The following is a 24,991-nucleotide window of genomic DNA, read 5'->3' as shown; positions in this document are numbered from 1 at the left end:
TTGGGAGACGAGGGAGCGATGTTGAGGCAATTCAAGGGGGAGGTGCTGAAACCTATCAAGGAAGCCAACTGGGAGAGGGTGGTCCTAACATGACTCAGAAGGAAAGAGAGAGCTCGCAGACCTGACACATGGCAAGGGATCCTGCAACAGGGCAGCAGAGAGCAGCTTGGATCCTCAATTCACATTATGAAGCCTCTAGATGGGACCTTGCCATCTATCCCCACAATGAAGCAACACACTGGGGCTTCCCAGTAGCCACGGTAATCCATACCCATGCCACCCACTATGGGGTTATTGGCCAGCTGTCATCCCCGGTCGCAGCATCTCCCACAGCCAAGGGCAGCCAGTGCATGAGGCTTCACAGCACAGTTCAAACCACAGCATAGGGCAGCAGGAGGCAGCACCACACAAATGATGCAGGAGGCTCCAGGATATCCACCAGTGATGGACGCACCATAGGTCGAGCAAGCCATATAAAGGGACTCGGAGCACAGTTCAAGCGACAGACACCTACTACAGTCTCAACACCTATCAACACGGGCCTAGCAGCCCCATAACGGTTAAGACTTAGAGGTTGAGTCTCAGGGGGACCCCAGGGATAGCAAACACGCTGATCAAGAGAAGACAGCAAGTAAGAAAAGACGTAAGGTCAAGCGTAAGCATAGGGCCAGCACTAGTATAAGTGTCTCCTCGAAGACATCCACCTCAGACTCGTGGCCTATAGCCCTCAGCCCCCATCGACCGAAGCTGGTGAGGCATCCAAAAGTCACCCAGCACTCATGACCTTATCTCAATTATGGGAAAGTGTTCCTAGATCCCTTCGCAGAAAGATCAAAAAGTGATCGTACAGTGACCTGTTTCAAATCATAAAAGGAAGGTGTTGGAGGGGCACGTGGAAAAAGGCGAAAGAGGAGAATACGGCACACAGTGCAGACAGAAGAATCCATGGGAACATCACCAATTGGACCCAAGCCTTCCTAAGAATGAATGAACGTTAACTGGCAGGGTCACTCCTTTCAATAGGGCCCCATGCTTAGCTATGCGGACAACATCCTCTAGGCCTACAAAGAATATGACAGTTGGGTGTGGCTGAATTATGAGAGATTCTGGGACAAGATGGAGGAAAATCGTTTCATGTCTGGGGGAACGCAAGATGTCAGCCTGTGGCTGAAGCAGATGACATGCAAGGCAAGCGATGCGAGCACCTAAGTCCTCATCGACCACGGAAACCACCAGGGCAGCCCAGGTTCCCAACAACATTTTGCTGGCGATACAACAAATCGGTATGCAGTTTCCAAGACTGCAGATTCAAGCATATTTGTTCATCCTGTGCAGCTCTTCACTCGGTCACCAAATGCTTCAAAAAACAATGGGAGGGAGCAATGGAAAAGCAAGATAGATACCAACAGTTTGGCAAAGCACCGTTACCCATAGACTTGCTAGCTATGATTCCTTGGCTGGACTGGTACCCCAAGCACAGAGAGGCACAGCAGATTGTGCAAGGTTTTCATGAAGGATTTCCCATTCCCTTCCAGAGTCACCTGAAGGGGGACAACTACCTCCAATGCTCCATCGGCGGTGTGGCATGTGAACATTGTACAAACGAAATTGGATACGTAGTTGGCTCAGGGATGTATGGCAGGTCCATTTCCATAGCTTACTTTTCAAAAAATGATCCTAACACCTTTGGCAGTGGTCCCTAAGAAAGAGCCCAGAAAGTTTCACCTTATCCAGAGCTTCTCCTACCCTCAAGGCTAGTCTGTGAATGATCAGCTCCCCTGCGAAGAGTGCTCCGTACAATATACATCATTTGACTGTGCTAGCGCACAGTGTGGTGCAGGTGCTTTAATGGTCAGGACTGATAGAGTTAGCATTTAGACTGCTTTCCTTTCACACAAGCAGTTTCTCTTTGGGCTTTCAGTTCTGAGACCAATCTTACTTTGACAAATGCATGCCGATGGGGGGGGTGTTCAGTGTCATGTGCATATTTTGAGCTCTTCAGTTTCCTTCACCTGGGTGACATCATAGTGGGCAGGATCGAGCAACATCATACATTACCTTCACAATTTTTTATTCATTGGGCAAAAAGAATCATTCATGCAAGAATTCCAATCCGTTGCCAGCGACTTTGGTGTTCTCCTTACGCACAATAAAACTGAAGGCCCTTCTGTAGGCATCGAGTTAGATTCAATCAGAATGGTTTCTCAGCTTCCAGTTGACAGGGTGGCAAAATTACAAGTAATGCTGCAGCAGGCATTAATGGCAAAGAAACTTAAGCTGTGCTCTGTGCAAGCCATCTTGGGGACATTGAATTTCACCTGTCGAGTGATCCCCCATGGGGCAAGTTTCTGAGGAGGCTGGCTGATGCCACAGAAGGCATCAGTAGGTTGTTTCACTTTGTGAGGGTGTCAAAGGCCATGCGTGCAGACATTTCCACACGGACATTATTTCTGGTTGACTTTAACAGTGTGTCCATGTGACAGGGACTCCTGCTCTCTAGTAAAGACTTGGAAATACACTCTGATGCATCCGGGGGGGGGGGGGGGGCTGGGGCTTTGGGGTATTCTGTCATGGTGCGCCGAGCTTTGGCCAGCCACATGGGTCGAAGCCAGTTTAATGCGGATCATCACATTTCTGGAGGTGTTTCCCATCTGGGTAGACCTCGTATTATGGAGCAAAAGATTGAGGGACAAGCATGTTATATTTTGGTGTGATAATCAAATGGTGATCCAGGTCTTGAACAGGCAATCAGTGAAATGCCCCAAGGTGGTGGACTTGCTAAAGAAGGTTGTCCTTGAGGGCTTGCGCATCAATACCACAGTCAGGGCGAGGTACGTCCCGGATGTTTGTAATGGCATTGCTGAATCCTTATCTCATGCTAAGTGAGATTTGTTTCACAAGCAGGTACCCACGGCGGACAAACGGGGAACTCCAGTATTGGACCACCTCTGTATGATTGGTTTCCAACCACCAAGGACTTATTCCGGGGATCCTTGGCTTCATCGACATGGTCCGCATACTGCCAAAGTTATAAGGACATGAAAGGGTTCCTGATGCACTATAGCTGGAGGGCTGGACTAGTGCTGGATGACCTAATGGTGTACGTCTCCTCGGTCAAGAAAATGGGTGCTTCCAGGGACTCAGTGGTTAGACATCTAACAGGCTTGGCCTTTTTCACAACGAAACGCGGATTTGGGGGGGGGCATCCCACCAAGTCCTTTCTGTTGAAGATGTTGATCGAGACAGTTGGGGCCAGCTATGGACTCTCAGGTTTCAGTTCCACACAACTTAATGGAGAGCTTATGGGTTCTGCTGGCAGAACATGACATGTTCATCTCAAGCACTCTGCATAAAGATACACAAGTTGAAAACTGATCAGGCAGGCAAGGGTGCAAACCTTTCTTTGAAGCACATTGTTGTGCATCATTTGGCCTGTGCAGAACATAGAGAAGTATTTAGCCGTTCAGTCCTCTGGTGGTATACATTTGCTCTTGCACACTGACAAGGTCCCAATGACCAGATAGTTTTCTGCTGTGCTCAGAATGGCAGTAATCAAAATGGGCCTAGATGCCAAAATATTTACCACCCATTCCTTTAGGATTGGAACAGCAACTAGCACGGCGCAAGTAGGACTACAGATCGACATCATACAGCAAATAGAAAGTTGGAGATCAGCAGCAGTCAATACTTATGTCAGATTGGATTGGCATGCACAACTACTCATAACTCTTAATTGTCATTGCAGATTTGCACCAGGTTCAATGGATGGCATGAATTATCGAACATTCTTTTGTGCACTGGGCCACTAGGAGAGTGCGCGATCGCCTCTATGGACCGCATGTGAGATTGGGCCTTGCGGGCTTATCGTGACTTGGATGTGTAAGTGAGGTATGAGCTGGGACCGATTGTTCCCCCTTCTGCGGCAGTTGAGAGATTCGGCGGCAGCAGCCCCCAACGTCGTCGTCATACATCTAGGGGACAGTGACCTGGGCGATGTATCTTTCGAGCAGTTGATTGAGGATTAAAGATGACTTGGCCGAATTGGCCTCCTGGTTCTTGCACATTGTTTGTCTGACATTCCATGCCCAAAATTGAATGTTTGAAGCTATACAGGAAAGGGCACAAGAAGGTCAACTGCCAGATTGATGTGTGGTCTTGCAAGCTCGGTGGACACTACATCAAACACGAGTGGGCAGATGTCGAATGCGAAGATATATGTCTAGGCCGGACAAAGTTCATCTCTCAGATATCGCTTGACATATTCAACAATGCCCTACAGGAGACGTTGGAGGATCTTTTTTGGGGGAGTGTTGTTGACCATAGCTAAATGTTGGTGTGGGGCATGAGGCAAGGGTATGCCCTACCTCATACCTGTGGTGAATTCCCGGGCCCGTGTGGGTGTTTCAGACGTGGCACAGGCATGCATTATGGTCCAGGTCAACAATGAACTGACGCCTTGGACAGCACATAGTGGGGCATCCTTATGGCTCGGGAGGTCCCCTTGCTTGGGGACAAGGCTGGGGGCCAGGTTAGATGCTGCCTTGCTTGGTATTATGGTAGGCGGTGGAGGTAATGGTGTAGCCTGTTCTGGGAATTACCATATTGGCTGGGGTACAGATTATTTGAGGGGTATTTATTCAATAAAGCTGCGGCCTTTAATATCCAATTGCTATGCTTCTGTCGTTATTTCATTGAGTTGAATACCGTATCAATTTTATGGCAGTGCTATTAGATATTTAATTGTTGTGGGCAATGGATTTGGGAGAGGGAGGGATATAGCTGGGCCGACACTATAGTCACAACTGCTAGAGTTAATGTGTTAGAAGCTTCAACAATATATTTATAAGTGCTATACAGTTTTAAGACAAAGCAAGCAATATAAGTTATTTATTTATTTATTTAAAATCTTTTCTATACCGTCGTTAAGCGGGTGCCATCACAATGGTTCACAATAGGGCACAAAAACTATGTTGTATATAGTGTCTGAAATTCTAACTCTTAAACAGGTGCCATTAAAATACTGTAACATAATTTCACAATAAATATTATTTGGTGGGTGTTATAAGTCATGTCCAGTTTCCTCTTACTCAGCTATAAGCTATAATACTACTTAACTCTAGTTCTTTGTTGTTTAAAAATAAAATGAATTTAGAATATAAAAATGAGAAGCACACGCTTTAAGCAAAAAGGTGTGTGAGTGGGAGTTTGACCAACCGCAACCAACATTTCCCTGGGTTCTACTCTCAATTCTCTTTGTGGTATGCTTGCTTAAATAGCCATGTTTTTAAACTTTTTCTGAAGGTTTTGATGTTACTTTGCAGTCTGATTTCTAAAGGCATATTGTTCCATATTGGGGGTCCTGCTAGGGATAGGGCCCTATCCCTTACCTGGGTTAGTCTGGCCATCTTGACTGAGGGAATAGTTAGCTGTGCTTTGTTTGCTGACCTCAGATTTCTGTGGAGGGTATGTACGCAGAGGGCTGTGTTCAGCCACTCTGCTTTTTCGTCGTGTATTAATTTATGTATGGTGCATAAAGTCTTGTATTCTTTGTTCAATGGGTAACCAGTGTAGTTCTATTAAGGTTTCGGTGATATGGTCTCTCTTACTTTTTCCAGTTAAAATTCTTGCCGCTGTGTTTTGTAGTATCTGTAGTGGTCTTATTGTAGTGTATTGGTAGGCCCAGTAGTAGGGCATTACAGTAGTCAGTACTGGAAAAAATTAAGGCTTGTAAGACTGAGCAGAAGTTGGTGGGCGTTAGTAGTGGTTTTAGTCTTCTCAGAGTCATAAGTTTGGCGTATCCTTCTCTTACTTTTTGAGATATGTTGTTTCATACTTAGTTCTGAATCGATTATCACTCCCAGGTTTTGTACTTTCTCTGCTAGTTGTATTTTTTGGTTGTTTTTGAGTGTAATTGGGTTCTGAATGATCGCTATGTTTTTTTTGTTCTAGATGTAAGAATTCAGTTTTCTCTATATTGATCACTAGTTCCATTTGGTTTAGAAGTTGTTTTATTATATCTAGGTACATGTTGGCTAAGTTTAATGTTTTCTCAATTGTGTCGTCGATTGGGAGTATTAATTGAATATCTATAGTGCGAAATTCCTAAATCTGCTAGCAGGTGACATAAGGGCAGCATATATATGTTGAATAGTGTGGCAGATAGGGCAGATCCTGTGAAACTCCTGTTTGAAGGTTTATTTTCTCTGACATTACTTCTTTGATTTATACTTGGAAGTATCTGTTATTTAGGTATGATTTAAACCACTTGATTGTCATGTTGCTTAGTCCTATTTCTTCTAATCTATTTATCAATATGTTATGGTTTACTGTCGCATGCCGCCGATAGGTCAAGCAGTACTAAAATGTATTGTTTACCTCTCATGATGTCTGTTAGTGCAAGTAGTAGTGTTTCAGTGCTGAAGTTTTTGCAGAAGCCATGTTGTGATGGGTACAGTATATTATTGCTCTCTAAGTGTTCTGCTAATTGTTTTTGTATGTTTTTTTTCTATTAATTTTGCAATTAAGGGCAGGTTTGATACTGGTCTATAATTGCTCAGGATTAGATGGTAGCTGTTTTTTTTTTCTTTAGACTTGGTTTTACTATTGCTCCTTTTAGTGAGTCTGGCATGTTTCCTTCTTTTAGTGATAAGTTAATGATTTTTGTTAGAGTTGGAGAGACTATGTTGGCTACTTTTTTTTAAGAGAACCTAAAGAAAAAAAACCCTGGCATAACGAAAAGATAAAGGTAGTCAAAAGAAACCTAAGGAAAAAAGAGAAGGAACGGAGGAAAAATAAAACGGACGACCTGACTAAATACAGGAAGCAGCTAGCCTACTATAAACAAGTAATTCTCAACACAAAAAAACAATATTAGAGCACTAAGAGAAATTCGCAAATAATCTTAGTGCTGTAAGTGTGTCTTGTGCATGCGGGGCTGGGTTTAATTTTTTTAGCATTGATTCAACTTCTATTTCTGATATTTCATCGAATGTTTCCCATTGTTTAACATCTCTCTTTTGCATGTTGATTTTTTGTTTAGTTATAATAGGAATCTTTGCTTTTAGATTCATGATTTTGTCATTAAAGAAAGTAGCTATTTCATTACATTTAGTTACTGGTAGGCTCTGTGAATTTTCAGTTGTAAGGTTTTTTACTATGGTGAACAGGACTCTTGGATTATTTGTGAATTTCTCTGTCTTAGTGCTGTAATATTGATCTTTTGCGTTGAGAATTACTTGTTTATAGTAGGCTAGCTGTTTCCTGTATTTAGTCAGGTTGTCTGTTTTATTATTTCTCCATTCCTTCTCTTTTTTCCTTAGGTTTCTTTTGACTGCCTTTATCTTTTCGTTATGCCAGGGGTTTGTTTCTTTAGGTTCTCTTATGCTGATCTGTTTTATTGGGTTTATCTCGTTGGCTAAGTTTTTGGTTGTTTGTGTCCACGCTGTCGTGGCGGAGTCACAGTCAGTGCAGTCTATTTCGGTTAGTTTTTCTTCTAGTTTGTCTTTCAGGGAGTCTATGTTGTATGGAGGACGGTATTTAAATTCAATGGGTTCTCTGTTTTGTATCGTTTGTTTTACCGTAAGATTGATAGAAGATTCTATTAGGAAGTGATCTGACCAGGGTATCGGTGTATGTTCCGATTTGATTTGTTCTAAGTGGCCGTGATTGATAAATGTTAAATCAAGGGAGTGTCCTGCTTTGTGAGTTGGTTTATCAGTCGATAGGATGAAGCCAAGTGCTGTCATGAAATCTATTAGTGTTTGACATGTGTTAGATAAGGGGTGCGTGTCCATGTATAGGTTGAAGTCACCTAGTACAATTGTGGGTTTGGAGGTGTTTAGGTGTGGTGTTAGGAATTCAATTATTGGGGAGATGTTTAGTTCTAGTAGGGTGGGGGGGGGGCAGTATATAAGGCAAATTTGTAAGCTATTAGTTTCAAACAGAGCTATTTCATGGTTTTTTGGAGGTATTGAATACACTATTATCAAGTCACAAGAAATATGGGACCAATGATTACAAATATTAAGGGCTTCATTGTATAAAGATGATACAGTTGGAACCTGGTAAAGAAGGTCTGTCACTTACTTGCACAAAAGCTGGTTTATTAGATGGATTTTTGATTAGAACTTTGAAAGAACAGGCTTTCATGGCCAAGACTGGTCAAAGTGTGCATATGACAATACCCCAAGCACTCCATAAAATCTCCTCTATATAGTAGGGTGGCAAGAAGGAAGCCATTACTTAAGAAAGCCCACTTTTGAATCCCATTTGAAGTATGCAAAGGAACACTCAGGATACTGTAGCCATGTGGCAAAATATTTATAGTCTGACAAAACTAAAATATATCTTTTTGGCCTGAATGTAAAACATTTATGGTGCAAACCCAACAGCACATCTCTTAAAGAACAACATCCTTCCTGTGAAACATGGTGGTGGCAGCACCATGTTATGGAGATGTTTTTCATTGGCAGGGACTGGTGCAGGAAAGGGACAGTGAACGGAATACAGAAAAGTCCTTGAGGAAAACCTGCTTCTCTGTGCAAGTAGTTGACATTTCAGCCTGATAATGACCTGAAGCACACAGCTAAAGCTACACTGGAGTGGCTAAATAACAAAAAAAAAAAAAAGAAAATGCCCAGTCAGAACCTCAATATAATTGAAAATCTGTGGCATGACTTGAAAATTGTTGTCCATCAATACTCCCCAAGGAACTTGACAGAGTTTGACCAGTTTTGTAAAGAATAGTCTAATATTGACAGATATAGGTATGCAAAGTTGGTGGAGACCTGCCCCAACAGACTCATATTTGTAGTTTCTGCCAAAGGTGCTTCCAACAAGTATTGACACGAGTGGTGGAGACTTATCCGATTGTTGGATTTCAAATTTTTTTGGATATGTGCTTTGTCCCCCAATAAAGTATTCTTGGCTCTGAAAGGTGTGGCGTATGGTTTGAGTGGGGGAAAAAAAACCTCTTCCTTTAAAGGATTGCAAGTCTGACACACTGACAACAAATTGTGAAACATGTTCAAGGGAGTATAGATGTTTTGTGGTCACTGTAAGTACTTTAATTGTATAAAACTCAATTTAAAGAAGGGCCAGTGCTTTGGCTTAATGCCAGAAGTGCAGACAGTGTTAAGGACATGAGTTTCATTTCCAAGTCAGGTTTTCTGCACTCTGGACTGCTAGAGGTGCTGCAGAGACATCTGGGCCAGATTACTACTCATTGGGCTAGCAAAGATGGTGTTCACAGCTGCCTAGTAAGAGGAGGGAGAAGGGAAGAAAGGATCACCCCTTCTTACACTTAAGATGTGGAACATACATGTACAACAAAAATTACAAAAAAATTGGAGCAGTACAACACCTTTAGAATGTGTTAAAGGTGTCCTCTCATTAAAACGACATATGCATTCTTATTCTATGAAAATAAGTTGAACAGCATGTACCATATTTTAAAGGGATCGTTGATCTGTGACTCCTACTGTGAGCACACTAGTATATGACCTATAAAAGAAGTATAAAACCCAAATAGCTGTGAGTTGAAGATTCATGGTAATTTAGCCCCAGTTGGGTAAGGCTCCAATTGAGCTAGAAGCTGAAAGGAGCAGGAGAAAGCTGCTTTGCAGAGCCTTACTTTTCAATATATTTATAAATGATCTGGAAAGAAATACGACGAGTGAGATAATCAAATTTGCAGATGACACACAGTTGTTCAGAGTAGTTAAATCACAAGCAGATTGTGATAAATTGCAGGAAGTCCTTGTGAGACTGGAAAATTGGGCATCCAAATGGCAGATGAAATTTAATGTGGATAAGTGCAAGGTGATGCATATAGGGAAAAATAACCCATGCTATAATTACACAATGTTGGGTTCCATATTAGGTGCTACAACCCAAGAAAGAGATCTAGGTGTCATAGTGGATAACACATTGAAATCGTCGGTTCAGTGTGCTGCGGCAGTCAAAAAAACAAACAGAATGTTGGGAATTATTAGAAAGGGAATGGTGAATAAAACGGAAAATGTCATAATGCCTCTGTATCGCTCCATGCTGAGACCGCACCTTGAATACTGTGTACAATTCTGGTCGCCGCATCTCAAAAAAGATATAATTGTGATGGAGAAGGTACAGAGAAGGGCTACCAAAATGATAAGGGGAATGGAACAACTCCCCTATGAGGAAAGACTAAAGAGGTTAGGACTTTTCAGCTTGGAGAAGAGACGACTGAGGGGGGATATGATAGAGGTGTTTAAAATCATGAGAGGTCTAGAACGGGTGGATGTGAATGGGTATTTACTCTTTCGGATAGTAGAAAGACTAGGGGGCACTCCATGAAGTTAGCATGGGGCACATTTAAAACTAATCGGAGAAAGTTCTTTTTTACTCAGCGCACAATTAAACTCTGGAATTTGTTGCCAGAGGATGTGGTTAGTGCAGTTAGTATAGCTGTGTTTAAAAAAGGATTGGATAAGTTCTTGGAGGAGAAGTCCATTACCTGATATTAAGTTCACTTAGAGAATAGCCACTGCCATTAGCAATGGTAACATGGAATAGACTTAGTTTTTGGGTACTTGCCAGGTTCTTATGGCCTGGATTGGCCACTGTTGGAAACAGGATGCTGGGCTTGATGGACCCTTGGTCTGACCCAGTATGGAATTTTCTTATGTTCTTATAAGACTAATGGTAGCTATTTAAAATGTCTATCATCAGATGGCAGCCTCATTAGGTATGTGAATAGGAAATAACATGTTCACTATTTTTGTTTTATATTATAATACTATTTTCCTCAAACAATAGCTTGACCCAAAATTGTTTACATCAAACAAAGTAATACAATAATCAGTACATCATAATGAAACCATATATCAATAAAATAGAAATACACCCCAGGGTTCTGAAAGAACTAAAAAATGAAATTTCAGACCTATTTCAATTAATTTACATAAGAACATCAGAACATGCCAGAACATACTGGGTCAGACCAAGGGTCCATCAAGCCCAGCATCCGTTTCCAACAGTGGCCAATCCAGGCAATAAGAACCTGGCAAGTACCCAAAAGCTATGTAAGATAGGCTTGGCACGCGCAGGGGGTGGAAGGGGCAGCTTTTCGGGGGTTACGCGCGTAACCCTTTGAAAATCTGCCCCAATGTTCGGTTCTATTTTAGAAGTTACCACCCAGAAAAGAGATCTAGGCATCACAGTGGATAATACTTTTGGGTACTTGCCAGGTACTTGTAGCCTGGATTGGCCACTGTTGGAAGCAGGTTGATTGCCCCTTGGTCTGACCCAGTATGTTCTTATGGCTCAGTGTGCTGTGGCGATCAATAAAGCAAACAATGTTAGGAATTATTAAGAAGGGAATGGCAGAACGATGGATGTCATAATGCTTCTGTATCTCTCCATGGTGAGACTGCATCTTGAATACTGTGTGCAATTCTGGTCGCCACCTCTCAAAAAAAGATATAGTTGCACTGGAGAAAGTGCAGAGAAGGGCGACCAAAATAAGTGCATAGAATGGCATGGAATGAGGAAAGGCTAAGGAAGGTAGGCTGTTCAGTTTGGAGAAGAGAGGACTGGGGGGGGGGGGATATGATAGTTTACAAAATCATGAAAGGACTTGAACAAGTTATTGTAAATCGGTTATTTACTCTCTCAGATAATAGAAGGACCAGGGGGCTCTCCATGAAGCTAGCAAGTAGTTCATTTAAAACAAATTGAAGAAATTCTTTTTCACTCAGCACATAGTTAAGCTCTGGAATTCATTGCCAGAGGATGTGGTTACAGAAGTTAATGTAACTGGGTTTAAAAAAGGTTTGGATAAGTTTCTAGAGGAAAAATCCATAAACTGCTATTAATTAATAGCAATAGTAGCTTGAGATGTATTTAATGTTTGGGCATTTGCCAGATACTTGTGACTTCCATTTCCAGTAATGGAAACAGGATAGTGGGCTTGATGGACCCTTGGTCTGACCCAGTATGCCATATCGTATGTTCTTATGTACATTAAAAAAAATAGAATTCTAAAATAAATACATTAGTAATACAAAGTTAAGATGCACAGCCAGTATTTGCATCAACCGCATTGACTTATTACTGTAGGAGTAATGAATAGGCATCAGACAGCTTTCATCGCAGGCAGGAAGAGAGAAGGCAAAGAGGGTTTGCCCTCACGAGCCTTTTCCTTTTATTGTACATTCATACAAAGGCAGATGATGTGTCATTACATGATTGGCTACTTTCCCATAGCAACAGAAGAGTCATTACACTATTGGCTTTGGCTCAGGGGGTGTGCACGGATCATTTCATTGGCTGCTGAAATCTATACCTCCTGACTTTGTCCTGCCTCTGACTAGGGAACACCCAGCCCCTCCCCCAGGAATTCAGGGCCAACAGGTATCCTTTCCCAGGCAGAGACTTAAGCACAAGTGATGCTTTTATTCAGGCAAATGTCAGGGAGAAGGGAAGTTAGTGTTTAAACCCTGATGAAATGGCTTGCTGGCAAGCGCATATTTCCCACATATTACATAATAGAAAAAGACTTTGAGACAGAATTCTTGCAATATATAAATAGAAGTATTATTGGAATATATATCTTGGATCAAAAATGTTACAGGACAGACATTAAAAGTTTGCCATTTCTGTAAGAAGCTCCATTAAATGATTTGCTCTATAATGTAACAGTTAAAAAGTTAATAAATTAACTGTTCGTGTTCTTTTTGTGTGCCAGATTTTAGGATAGGAAATGACATGATCACCCCTGAAATTTCTACTTTGTCCTCACAAATGATCTTATTCCCGATTCTCATTTTCTGAGCATAGATTTGAGAAATCTTTTGGGGTTTAAGGATGAGCTGAAGTTGGCCTCTGTCAAACGCACAATTCATTAATTATCACCATGAAAGGTCATACATATGCTATACAGTATAAATCCCATTTTCTTATTTCTCTACAAATGGAAACATTTTACACCAGTTCATTGGGCATCAACTCACCATTCTTGGTAAGAGGTGCTATATTCATGTTTAGTGTGAAGAAAAAAGTCCTTAAAACTGGTTCCGCAGAGTTTAAACATATGTGAGTGCAAGTGCAGAAGTAATTCCTGTGCAGCCAAAAAATATTTTTTTTGCTTAGTTTCTTTTCAGTATGCACTGATTTCCATTTAGTGCACACTAATAAAAAAAAATGCACATCCCTAATCCCTGACTATATATGTCATCTGTTTTACTGATTGATGATTTTTGTATTGTGTGAAAACTACAGTGGTACTAGTGGTTTGACTAGTAGTTTACTTATTACAGGTACTTGCCTCCAGAATGCTTTGTGGTGGGAAAAGAGCCACCAAAGATTTCAAACAAAGTTGATGTATGGTCTGTTGGAGTCATTTTCTTTCAGTGTCTCTATGGCCGAAAGGTAAGGATCGCAAACACACAATCCATTCAGATAAACCATGCAAATGTTTTAAGCCTTCCTGGAATGTTGATTAAAATTGATGTTTTTACAGCCATTTGGTCACAATCAATCACAACAGGACATCTTACAAGAAAACACAATATTAAAAGCCACAGAAGTTCAATTTCCAGTTAAACCTGTTGTAAGCAACGAAGCCAAGGTAACATTTTTATGTAACTCACTAACAAAAGTAAACTTATTTTTTGCTTAATGATTCATTTAGTTTAGTTTTCTTGACATGGCTATTAGTATAATCCGGAGATCCATAGATGGTGTTTGATGCTTATGAACCAAAAGACCATAGCTTAAATATATGGTACCTAATCACAATCAGTTCTTTAGAGAGCTGTTTGGTACATGTACAGTAGCAATAGGAAATTATTGTAGCTATCAGATAAGAGAAATAATAATTTAAAAAAAAAAACTGCATTCATTTTAGTATAGGGTTTGCACATTACTATTGCATCATAGAAACGAAGGCTGCATTTGGGAGCTCTTGATGCTGGCACAAAAGACTTCACCTAAATAACAGTGATTTAGCTTTAAGACAGGTCAGTGTTGAAACTGAATGAGAACCTAATTCTTTACTTCTCAATAACCAAACTGTTGAAAAATCAAGTCAGACCTTCCCCAGTTGAGCTAAAATTAACTCAGATATAGCAACACAGGGCATCTAAAAATTAAACCACCTGGATCTCTCCCAGATGATGCTCTCCCTTCCAGGTAAGTTCATCTGGCATTCTTTATACACATTGCTTGCATATTAATTAAAGAATCCTGTAAGTTTCTGACCCTTATTTAGCATAAAAGAAATATACAGACTAATCACAAACTATGCATGTTTTATATTGTGATGAAAAAGTTATTTAAGGCAGTGTTTCTGAACCACTCTAAGCCCCAACTAGCCAGTGTGGTTTTCAGGATATCCTTAATGAATATGCATAAGATATATTTGCATACACTGCTTATGTTGCAAGGTGCTGGTACTCATCAGAGTCCCTTGTGCACTGGATAATAAAGGAAGCCACTTAAGTTGTTAAATGTATTTGGATTTTGTAATTGTTATAAAAACTCTTAACTCGCACCTATTGTGAGTGCCATTCTTCTCATACCAGCCTTCCACACTCTTCTGCAAGAACAGATAAAATCTCTGTCACAGAGACTCCACACCAGGACTGAGTATCTTTAGTGACCATTCAGAAGGAGTGATACCTTAAGGAAAGCACTTGAATGTTGTAAAATCAATTTGAAATCTATTAATGAGCGAAATAGGTCACTTTGGGGTAATAGTGAAAGATTAAGGGGCAGATTTTAAAAGGTACGCGCATGGCATACATTTGTGCGCACAACCCGGCATGCAGAAATGTATGCCCGATTTTATAACATGCGCGCACAGCTGCGTGCATGATATAAAATCAGGAGTCAGCGCGCGCAAGAGGGTCCACATTAGTGCACCTTGCGTGCGCCAAGCCCTTGGGGAGACCAGCTGGCTTTCCCCGTTCCTTCCCTCCCTTCCCCTACCTGTCCCGACCCCCAGCCCGATAAAAAAAAACAAAACCCGTAACTTGTGCGCGCCGGCCCAGCAGCCGTGAAGAGGCCTCTGGCCACGCCAATGCCCCGCCCCCAGACCACCCATTTTTTCAAGCCCCGGGACTTACACGTGTCCTAGGGCTTTACACGCGCTGCCGGGCCTTTTGAAAATAGGCCCGGTGCTCATAACCCCACCTGGATTTATGCGCGTAGGGCTTTGAAAATCTGCCCCTAAATATTTTCTAAATGTCAAGTTGATTTAACAATATTACAGTGGTAAAATTCACTCAGCTGTGTGTTGCTATAAATGGTCAGTTCTTTGAAAAACCCAAGTGATGATATGGCTTGCTTTTTTTTTTGTTTTGTTTTCATAATTAGCTCTTTTGCTTTATTTCTCTATATAAAAAAAAAGTGGAACTAAATTTACTACAGAAATTGAATGCTAAAACATTTTGATTTCTTTTCATTTGTATTGAAATTCTTTTTTTTTTTTTTTTTTTTTGGTGCATTAAAAATAATTAGTGCAATCTTGTATTCATTTTGTTTAGTGTTTTCCTGATCATGTTCTATTTTTATTTTTAATTATATTATTTTTTATTATATAAGTTGTTGTTTAAATGGACATTCTATTGCTTCAGCACAATATATAGCTGATTTATTTCCTTGGTATGTCCTAAGCGTTAATAGCACATTATTCCCTATGAATCATGCTATATGGATTTTATTCCTGTAATTTAGAAAATCAAAATATAGTAAAATAAGCATAGAAGAATGAGAAGTCAACAGAAATTTAGTAAGGAGCCAGGAAAAATTTTATAACTGGATTATAATATGGAAATCAAAATGCCACAAAAGTACAAATCTAAATGGAGGGGGAACAAGAAAATCAGATTAAAATAAATGCTTTGGCTGTGTGGATCAGTTTTGCTGTTTATAAATAATTGAAGACAACCAATTTTATTTCTTACCAAAAATTGTCATTGTTTGCTTTCTAGGCCTTTATAAGGCGGTGTTTAGCATATCGTAAAGAGGATCGATTTGATGTCCACCAGCTGGCCAATGATCCTTACCTTCTCCCTCACATGAGAAGATCCAATTCTTCAGGAAATTTGCATATGAGTGGGCTTGTTGCATCCCCTACACCACCTACTTCAAGCATTATATCATACTAAAGTCCCTGCAAGTTCAGACTGGCATGATATTCTTTTAAGTAGCTTTCAGGTGCAAACTTCCGTTTGAGAAGATTTGAGTGTTTCTACACAAGACAATTTTGAAGGGGTGTGTGTGTGTATTGTTTAAACTTGGGAGTCCCTTCTCTGTAGTGTTGTTTGTATGGTGAGAGTGGATCATGGACTGTGAATAAATGAACCCTTCTGACTGTAACCTTCAGAACTCAAGAATGACATTGCCTGTCAAGCACTAAACAGGCTAACTGTGTTTAAGGATGAAATAAGGACTTTTTTTGGAGGGATGGGGGAATGGCTGGAAACACTGTAAATAATCTTTTTATAATTCTTAAATACATTTGGTTGATACTGAAGAGTTTTAAACACGAAGGGTCATGCTTCATTATTTAAATTTTAAAAAAAGCAAACAAAACTATGGACAAATTTTGAACACACAAGTGGAAGCGCACTGTCTGGGTGAACAAATCATTTCACCTATTGAGAAGTTACTTCAGTTGAAACCAAAGTAAGATGTCAATGGGTACACACGTTTTTTGTTTGGTTTTTTTTTTTTTGGTTAGTTGGTTTTTTGAATGCAGCTTGAAGTTTGGAAGCTTGGGATAAAGTTCTTTTTCAGTTTTCACATTTGAAAGACTGTAATTGTTTTTGCAGCCTATAAGATTGCTCCTAAGAAGCCAGATGTGTTCTTTCACAAGTTACAGTTTTGAAAGGTTGATGAATCATTCCAGATAAATCATCCTTAGGTTCATGGATTCCTGATTTTTGAACTAGCTACACTTTTTTAAAACTGTAATACTTGCAGTGCTTTCAGAATGTACTACTACTTTAGAATTCTAACATGTTTTAGGATTTGTTTGTAGGCCTTGTGATAAATGCAAAGTACAAACAGTATGTAACCAAATGCAGACAAGACGTCATGTAAATTGTTCTATGCAGGATAATGAGACATTTCCTTCTAACTCTATTGTATATTAATGTACAGATGTCATATTTTCAGTTATTCTTAAATTTCAGCAGCTTGTTCCTGTACAGATGTTTAAAGTATGGCTTTTCTAATTGGATATAGTATTTTTTTTTTAAGTCTCCTTGAAGGCGCTTTTTAATTGCTGCTAAATGATGTTGCTTTTACCTTGGCAGACAGATAGAATGACCTCCTTTAAAAGGTGCAGGTGGACTGTCATTACAGAATTATTAAAACTGGGCAATTCATTAACAATCAAGGCATGTATAACATAACTGTTAGACATACAATACTTTGTCAGTTTCTTGTGCTCTAAAACTTGAGCATTTTGACACTAGATTTAGGAGGTGTTCATAGTTATTAAACATGGTTTTTTTTTTTTGGTTTTTTTTTTTTTAAGCTCCCATCTGCAGAATAGGAGGATGCTCCTAGAAAGAATTGCTCTTGTGGCTTGTACAGGTGTTATAAAATGTGAAACATTTTCTAACTGCCTTGTATGGTAGACTTGATTATTTTTGGGATGCTATATTTCTTTCCTGTACATTATTCCTTTTACTATCACATTCATGATGTTAAATACTTATATGTAATTTTGTTCATATTGCAGAAAAGGAGGCTGTATTACCACAGACTATCTTTTTAATATTGTACAGTTAACTGTGGCTCTTGTTTCTCATGTTGCAAGCTGTTGCATTTTTCATTGTACATAGATATATTAACTGTCTCTTTAAGAAGCTGCTGAAATTGTAGAGAATGTAGCCAAAACAGTAATAAACAATGGAAGTTGAAATTTAAATTACACATTGATATTCTGGTTTTGCCTTTATATCAGTTAAACATGGTCATAACTTGTTAATCAGTATATTATATTTAGTCAAGAACTGTTGGCTTTGCTTTGTTAAACTTGCAAACGTATAGTTTTTCTATTATTTCCATCACTGCTAGTATAAGATACTTATTTAAAAACTTTTTGCCTAAAATTGATAGATCAAAACCTGCTCCTTTGGCATAAATGGTATTCATGAACCCTGGCAAAATAAAATACCAGACTGACTTCTGTTAATAGAGTATATTCTAGAGGTGGATTAATACCATAGGTTTTGAAGAATTATGATTTTGAAGACCTATTTGACTCACCATAAGTACCTTCCCCACAAGGCACCCCGTGTCCCCTAATACACACGATTTCCTTAGATTGTGTCTTTTTAAAATCATTCTAAATGTACTTTGGGATCAATCTAGAAATCTCCAAAATCTGAGACATCCCTGACATGCTTAAAGAATATGATTACAAAAAATGTGAGACTATAATACTTTACAGATTTCAATATTAATTGACTAGGACTGATTCACAAAAAATCATATATAGATTACATGAGTGGAACATTCCTCAATGTTAAAGGTATCGTTTGCTTCTTTGTATCTGTCAATTTGATAGAATTTGTATCTGATAAATTTACAGAAGATGAAAAAAAAGTCAGAAATTAAATTAACTTGACAAGTAGAGTGTGGTGCTTATGTCCCAAGGCCTATCATATGGAGAATCAAAGGTTGTCCCTTTAGCCTTCAGCTGTCTACAATTAAAATGGAGCCTATTCATCTAAGGGAGGAATTGTCCAAGTTTCAGTTGATCTCCCTGTCCTTGAACCATCCAGTATCTCTTGCCCATCTCCCACAGAGGTTTCAGAAACCCAGGAAAAAATGGTTTACGATGGGCTTTGGTAGAGCAAGACATGTGACAGACACCCACTTTCCCTAACTTTTACTGTATCCTGTGCATCAACGCCCACCCCCACAGAGATAAGACATCCAGGATTCAAAATCCCAGGAACAATTGGATAACAGTGGGCTCTGGCAGAATAAGGTTTGTGATGAAGAGACACCCACTCTCCCCACTGTTACCCCTATATTTTATTTTTATTTAACATTTCTTTTATACCGATATCCGTTCGCACATCGTATCGGTTCACAGTGAACAAAAAACCATTGGGCAGTGCCCGTACATATAACATATAACAGATAACATAATATAATATGATGAACTAGGCAACATATAAATAAATTTTTGGGAGGAGCCCTTACATATAACATATATATATAATGCTTTTTCTGCATTGGAGAATGAAGAAACCTCAGCAATAGATTTTGAAGTGATTTCTAAAAGAGAAGTCACCCAATGCACAAAGAAGCCATTCAACAGAATCAAATGTCATAAAAGCTGATTCTGCTGGGAGACTCAATCACCAGAGAAACCAATTTGGGAGCACATTTTGATGGTGACACAACAGATAAATGCCTTCCAGGATCCTCAGCTAGTAGAAATGCAAACCAGATAGTCCAAGTCATTGAAGAAGAAAGTAGGAACATTGATATCAATGTTGTCATCCATCTGGGGATCAATGACCTCAATAGAAATGATATCCATGAACAACAGAGATTTCCAAAATCTAGGAAAGATAAGACACACTGCAGAGACTATTGCCTTTTCGGAAGTAATACCTGTTCATGGAAAGGGCAATGAGAAACTATGCCATATAGATAATTGCAATTCCTGGCTCAAAACTTGGTGCACAGAAAGTGGTTTTGGATACATTGGAGGCTGGGGTCATGTACAGGGCAGTAAAAGAGGATGCAAAGTGAAAACTTTAGATCATATATTATCATTTTTAAACTGTATAATGGGGCTGGCAGGAGATGGCCAATGAAATTGATATGTCATCCCCAAGCAATACAGGAAGTGAGAGGAGAAAATAACAGCTCAGAAAAACTGACTAGGAAGTGCAACAAATTGAGAGAAAAATTAGATCTGTATGACCAAAAATGCTTGTAGTTTGGGCAATTAAATTCCAGACCTGCAGGCCCTAATGGTGGAGGCAGACTTGGACATTATTGCTGTTACGGAGACATGGTTCACAGATTCTCATAATTGGGATATGGCCATACCAGGCTATAGCTTGTTAAGGAAGAACAGAGGACAGAAAATGGGGAGTAGTAGCTCTTTATGTCAAAAACAATATCCAAGCGACCAAACTGCGAGGAAGATAGGGTAGAGAAGCATAATGGGCCATTCTTTAAAAAAAAATGGTATATCCATTTTTTACTGAAGTGGTTTAAGGCTGCCTACTCAAACAGAAGAACTAGACAGAGATCTGTCAGACATACAAAAGGTGGGAAAGAAAGGAGAAGTGTTGATTGTTGGAGATTTTAATCCGCCAGATGTAGACTGGAGAATCCTTTCTGCAGAATCTACCAGAAGTAGAGAGATAGTGGATGCCCTGCAAGGGGCTGTGTTAAAACAATTGGTAATGGAACCCATGAGGGAGGGAGTTATACTCTACCTAATGCTCACTAACAAGGATAATGTCCCTAATGTCCAGCCGGGTGCCCACCTCAGCACCAGTGATCATCAATTGGTATGGTTTGATTTCGCAAATAGGATACAGAGAGGTCACACAAAGACCCAAACTTTGAATTTCAAAAATACGGACTTTGTCAAAATGGGGACGTACCTGGAGGTAGAACTAGAAGACTGGGAGAAAATGAGAGGTAGAACAACTGTGGGCCAAACTAAACAAGCAGTTACGAAGGCAAGAAATCTAAATGTTAGAAAAATAAACATAAGAAAGAGAAATAAACTGATCTGGTTCTCAAAAGAGGTGGCTGATAAAATAAAGGCAAAAAAGAACAGCATTCAAGAAAGGATCCCAAAAGATGAACACAAGGAAGAATATCTGGTGAAACTGAGGGAGACGAAGAAAGAAATCAAGAAAGCAAAATGTCAAGCAGAAGAAAGGATTGCCAAAGAGGTGTAAAGCAAGGTAACAAAACATTTTTCAGATAGAGAAAGGAGAAAGGTCCGAAGTGGAATAGTGAAATTGAAAGGTGACAAAGATCAGTGTGTGGAGAGAGATAAAGAAATGGCGGAAATATTAAACAAATTCTTCAGTTCAGTGTTCACTAAAGAAGACCCTAGAGAAGGACCATCACTAGTTGACAAGACTACTGATGGGGGTGGAGTAGATGAAATACCATTTACAGAAGAGAATGTATGGGAAGAGCTAGGAAAACTAAATGTGGCAAGGCCATGGGGCCAAATGTGATACATCTCAGGATACTGAGGGAGCTGGCAGGTCTGCTGAAAGACCTGTTCAATTTATCCCTGGAAAAGGAAGAGGTGCTGCAAGATTGGAGAAGAGCAGCAGTGGTCCCGCTTCTCAAGAGTGGGAGCAGAGAGGAGGCTGGAAACTACAGACTGGTTAGCCTTAGCTCGGAGATGGGAAAATTAATGGAGACTCTGAGGGATAGTGAACTATCTACAATCTGGTGGATTGCTCGACCTGAGGCAGTATGGATTCACCAGGGGAAGGTCCTATCAGACAAATTGATTTTTTTTGATTGGGTGACTAGAGAATTGGATCAGGGAAGAGTGCTCAATGTGATTTACTTGGATTTTAATAAAGCTTTTGGTATGGTACCACATAGGAGACGTATGAACAAAATGAGAAGCTTGGGAGTGGGTGCCAAGGTGGTAGCGTGGATTGCAAACTGGTTGACTGACAGGAGACAGTGTGTAATAGTAAATGGAACCTACTCTAAAGAAAGAATGGTCTTGAGTGCCACAGGGATCTATTTTGGGACAAGACTATTAAATGTCTTTGTGGGTGACCTGGCGGAAGGGATAGAAGGTAAAACTTGTCTATTTGCAGATGATACTAAAATCTGCAGCAGAGTGGACATGCCTGAAGGAGTAGGGAGAATGAAAAGTGATTTAAGAAAGCTTGAAGAGTGGTCAAAGATTTGGCAGCTGGGATTCAATGCCAAGAAGTTCAGAGTTATGCGTCTGGCTTGCAGCAGTCCAAAAGAGCTGTATATGATGGACCATGAAGACTAATGTGCACGGATTGGGAGAGGGACCTTGTTGTGATAGTGTCTGATGATATGAAGGCAGTGAAGCAATGTGACAAGATGACAGCTAAAGCCAGAAAAATGTTGGGTTGAATAGAGAGAGGAATAACCAGTAAGAAAAAAGAGGTAATAATGCCCTTGTACAGGTCCTTGGTGAGGCCTCACCCGGAGTGCTGCATTCAGTATTGGTGCCCGTATCTCAAAAAGGATAAAGACAGGATAGAGGCGGTCCAAAGAAGTGTGACCAAAATGGTGAGGGGTCAGCATTGGAAGACTTATGAGGAGAGGCTGAAAGATCTGAGTATGTATACCCTGGAAGAGAGGAGGTGCAGGGGAGATATGATACAGACCTTCAGACACCTTAAAGGTTTTAATGATGCACAATCGTCAAACCTTTTCCGTTGGAAAGAAATCAATAGAATTAGAGGTCATGAAATGAAACTCCAGAGAGGGTGACTCAGAACCAGTGTCAGGGAGTATTTCTACTTAGAGAGGGTGGTGAATGCCCTTCAGGAAGAGGTGGTGAAGGAATTCAAAGTGGCATGGGATAAACACTGTGGATCCCTAATGCTAGAGGATGGAAATAAAGAAAAGAGTGCATGGGGTAACTGAGGATAACTTGCTGGTTTGGAGGTTGCTACCCTTAAATAAGCCTTGATACTGTTAATGCAACTCCATCGTTGCTCTCTGCCTCAATGGCAGTGGGAAAAGGGGAATTGGATTCAGACAGCAACCAATGAGGGCCCTGACTTCTACGGTTTGGGGAACAAATAAACATGGAGGTAACTTGCTGATGTGGCACTTACTACCCTTAATACTAAGCCTGATACTTTTGATGCAACTCCAACATTGCTCTCTGCTTCCACGGCAAGGATTAAGGGAAATTGGATTCAAACAGCATCCAGGGGCCCTGACTTTTACAATCTGGGAAACTGATAAGCATAGGGGTAACCTGCACAGTGCAGCAGATATTGGCATAAGCTTGCTGGGCAGACTGGATGGATCATTTTCTCCTTTTCTGCTGTCATTTCTATTAACATTATATAAATCAATTTAAGAGGACTGTCTAGCCCATGAGCTACATGCAACCTCTGCTGATCTCATGTGGCTCACAAGCCATAGCCTAGCTCCTGAGTATCCTGCTCCGGAAGATGTAGCTGCATGTTCTTATGTTCTTAGGTAGTGGACCAGCAACTGTGGGTAGAATTGAGAGCATTCAGCTTAACCCCATGTGAAGGGAATGTGGATGCAGAGACCTTTGTGAAGCTGTAATTGGCCTTTGCTGTGTATGCATGATAAATTGATAACACCAGATAAGGAACTGAAAATCTTAGAGGTTGTCCTGGATACACACTGTGTAGGCACGTATTGGTAAATCAGATCCTTTTTTGGACAAAAATGACTTATGCATGAGGTACATGCATTAATTTAATTACTACTGAGCTATTGTAATGCTATATTGGCCTTCTAAAAACTCAGCTGGAAAGACTTTAAAATGGTGAAAAACACTATAGCTTGTCTAGTTTCAGGAGCTCACACATGATCATAATCACACTTATTTTAAAGGTCTTCCATTGGTTTCTGATTGCCCAATGAATTGAATGTAAGAATTTTCATGGTTTATAAAGTCTTGAATGAAGTAGCCAAGTGCTTGAGTTTGCACTTACACAGTATGTACCTGGAAGGACTTAGTTCCAACTTTCACTTCTCAAAATAGCAGTTAAAATAAACCTAATGAAAACTAGAAAGAAAACATTTTCCTGTTCAGATCCTTCTTGCTGGAATTAATCATTCATTATCAACACACATCTGATATGGGAAAAGTTTGACTCACACAAAAGTTCATTGTACTGAATGACAAATGCTGCTAGATGGTTAAAACCAACTAGGCTATATGCAGGGACTCAACTTTATTGCTGTTTTGATTTTTTTTTAAATAATCCCTTCTGACCTCCTGAGCAATTGAACTTTTCTGACCCAAATATGAAATTCAGTACACATGCAGCAAGCTGCAGAAAGGTCTTGCTACTGGGGTTGTATAATGCCAGGGAACCAGTCTGCAGCAGCAGGCAGCATCACCCCCTACTGCCACAGAGCAGAGGAAAACAAACAGGCTGATGCAATATAGCACGCTCATGCTAGCGCACTGGGTAACACTCTATTGGACACATGTTTTGGATGCACTAAAATAACTCCCAGTGCAATACAAGGATTAGCAAGTCCAAAAGGTATGTCCAATCGAGCTAATAGCACTCATCACATGCAAATTCCATGTAGATGAGGCTATTAGCTAGTCTCACAGGACAAGCAGGATGGTAGTCCTCACATATGGGTGACATCATAGGATGGAGCCCAATCACGAAACACTTTTGTCAAAGTTTCCAGAACTTTGACTGGCCCCTACTGGGCATGGCACTAACCCTGCAGCCAGCAGGGGTTCCCCTTCAGTCTTCTTTTTTCCACACATCAGTAGCCTCGCGGTTAAGGAGCTCTGCAGAGATTCCTTCAGGAATTTTCCTCACGGAATTACTAAAAGTTAATTTGCCCCACAGGGGTCCCTCCTTTAACTTTTTCAAGCTGCGATATTCCGGTAAGTTTTTACTCGTTTTTCCATCTATTACCGTTGAGTTTGGCCCTCGCGGCCTACTGGCCATCGACTGTACCGCAGCTCAATTTTTTCCATGGCGTCGGGGTTCCGTCGGTGCCCGGACTGTAATCGCACCATGTCCATCACAGACCCCCATAAATTCTGTGTAATGTGTCTTGGACGAGAGCACGATGTCTTGACCACCAAATGTGCCCTAATGACACCAAAAGGTCGCAAGGCCAGAATGGAGAAGATGGAACTTCTCTTCCATGCTCAAACCCCGACACAGTCTATTGCATCGACGTCGTCAGAACCGGCTCCGTCAACTTCGTGCCAGCATCGACCACCGGCTGGTGACCGTCCGGCATCAACGAC

General features: G+C 40.4%; 1 protein-coding gene across 4 annotated transcripts in view; it reads left to right on the top strand.

The window, feature by feature from the left end:
* The window catches only part of TLK1 (tousled like kinase 1), a 388,382-nt gene extending 370,457 nt beyond the window's left edge, over nucleotides 1–17,925 (top strand). For 3 of the 4 annotated variants that reach the window (XM_029605752.1, XM_029605753.1, XM_029605751.1), the window contains 3 exons: nucleotides 13,296–13,407; nucleotides 13,499–13,606; nucleotides 15,972–17,925. In XM_029605752.1, coding sequence (XP_029461612.1) covers nucleotides 13,296–13,407; nucleotides 13,499–13,606; nucleotides 15,972–16,148 — 397 coding nt within the window. In that variant the 3' untranslated portion in view covers nucleotides 16,149–17,925. Of the gene's footprint in view, nucleotides 1–3,745; nucleotides 4,660–13,295; nucleotides 13,408–13,498; nucleotides 13,607–15,971 lie in introns of those variants that run through there. The other variant, XM_029605755.1, reaches the window with a different exon arrangement.
* The last annotated feature ends 7,066 nt before the right edge of the window (nucleotides 17,926–24,991 follow it).

The sequence above is a fragment of the Rhinatrema bivittatum genome, chromosome 6 (assembly GCF_901001135.1).
Source record: "Rhinatrema bivittatum chromosome 6, aRhiBiv1.1, whole genome shotgun sequence".
NCBI classification, from domain to species: Eukaryota; Metazoa; Chordata; class Amphibia; order Gymnophiona; family Rhinatrematidae; genus Rhinatrema; species Rhinatrema bivittatum.
The sequence above is the reverse complement of the archived record's forward strand: the minus strand, read 5'-3'. Positions and strand labels throughout refer to the sequence as shown.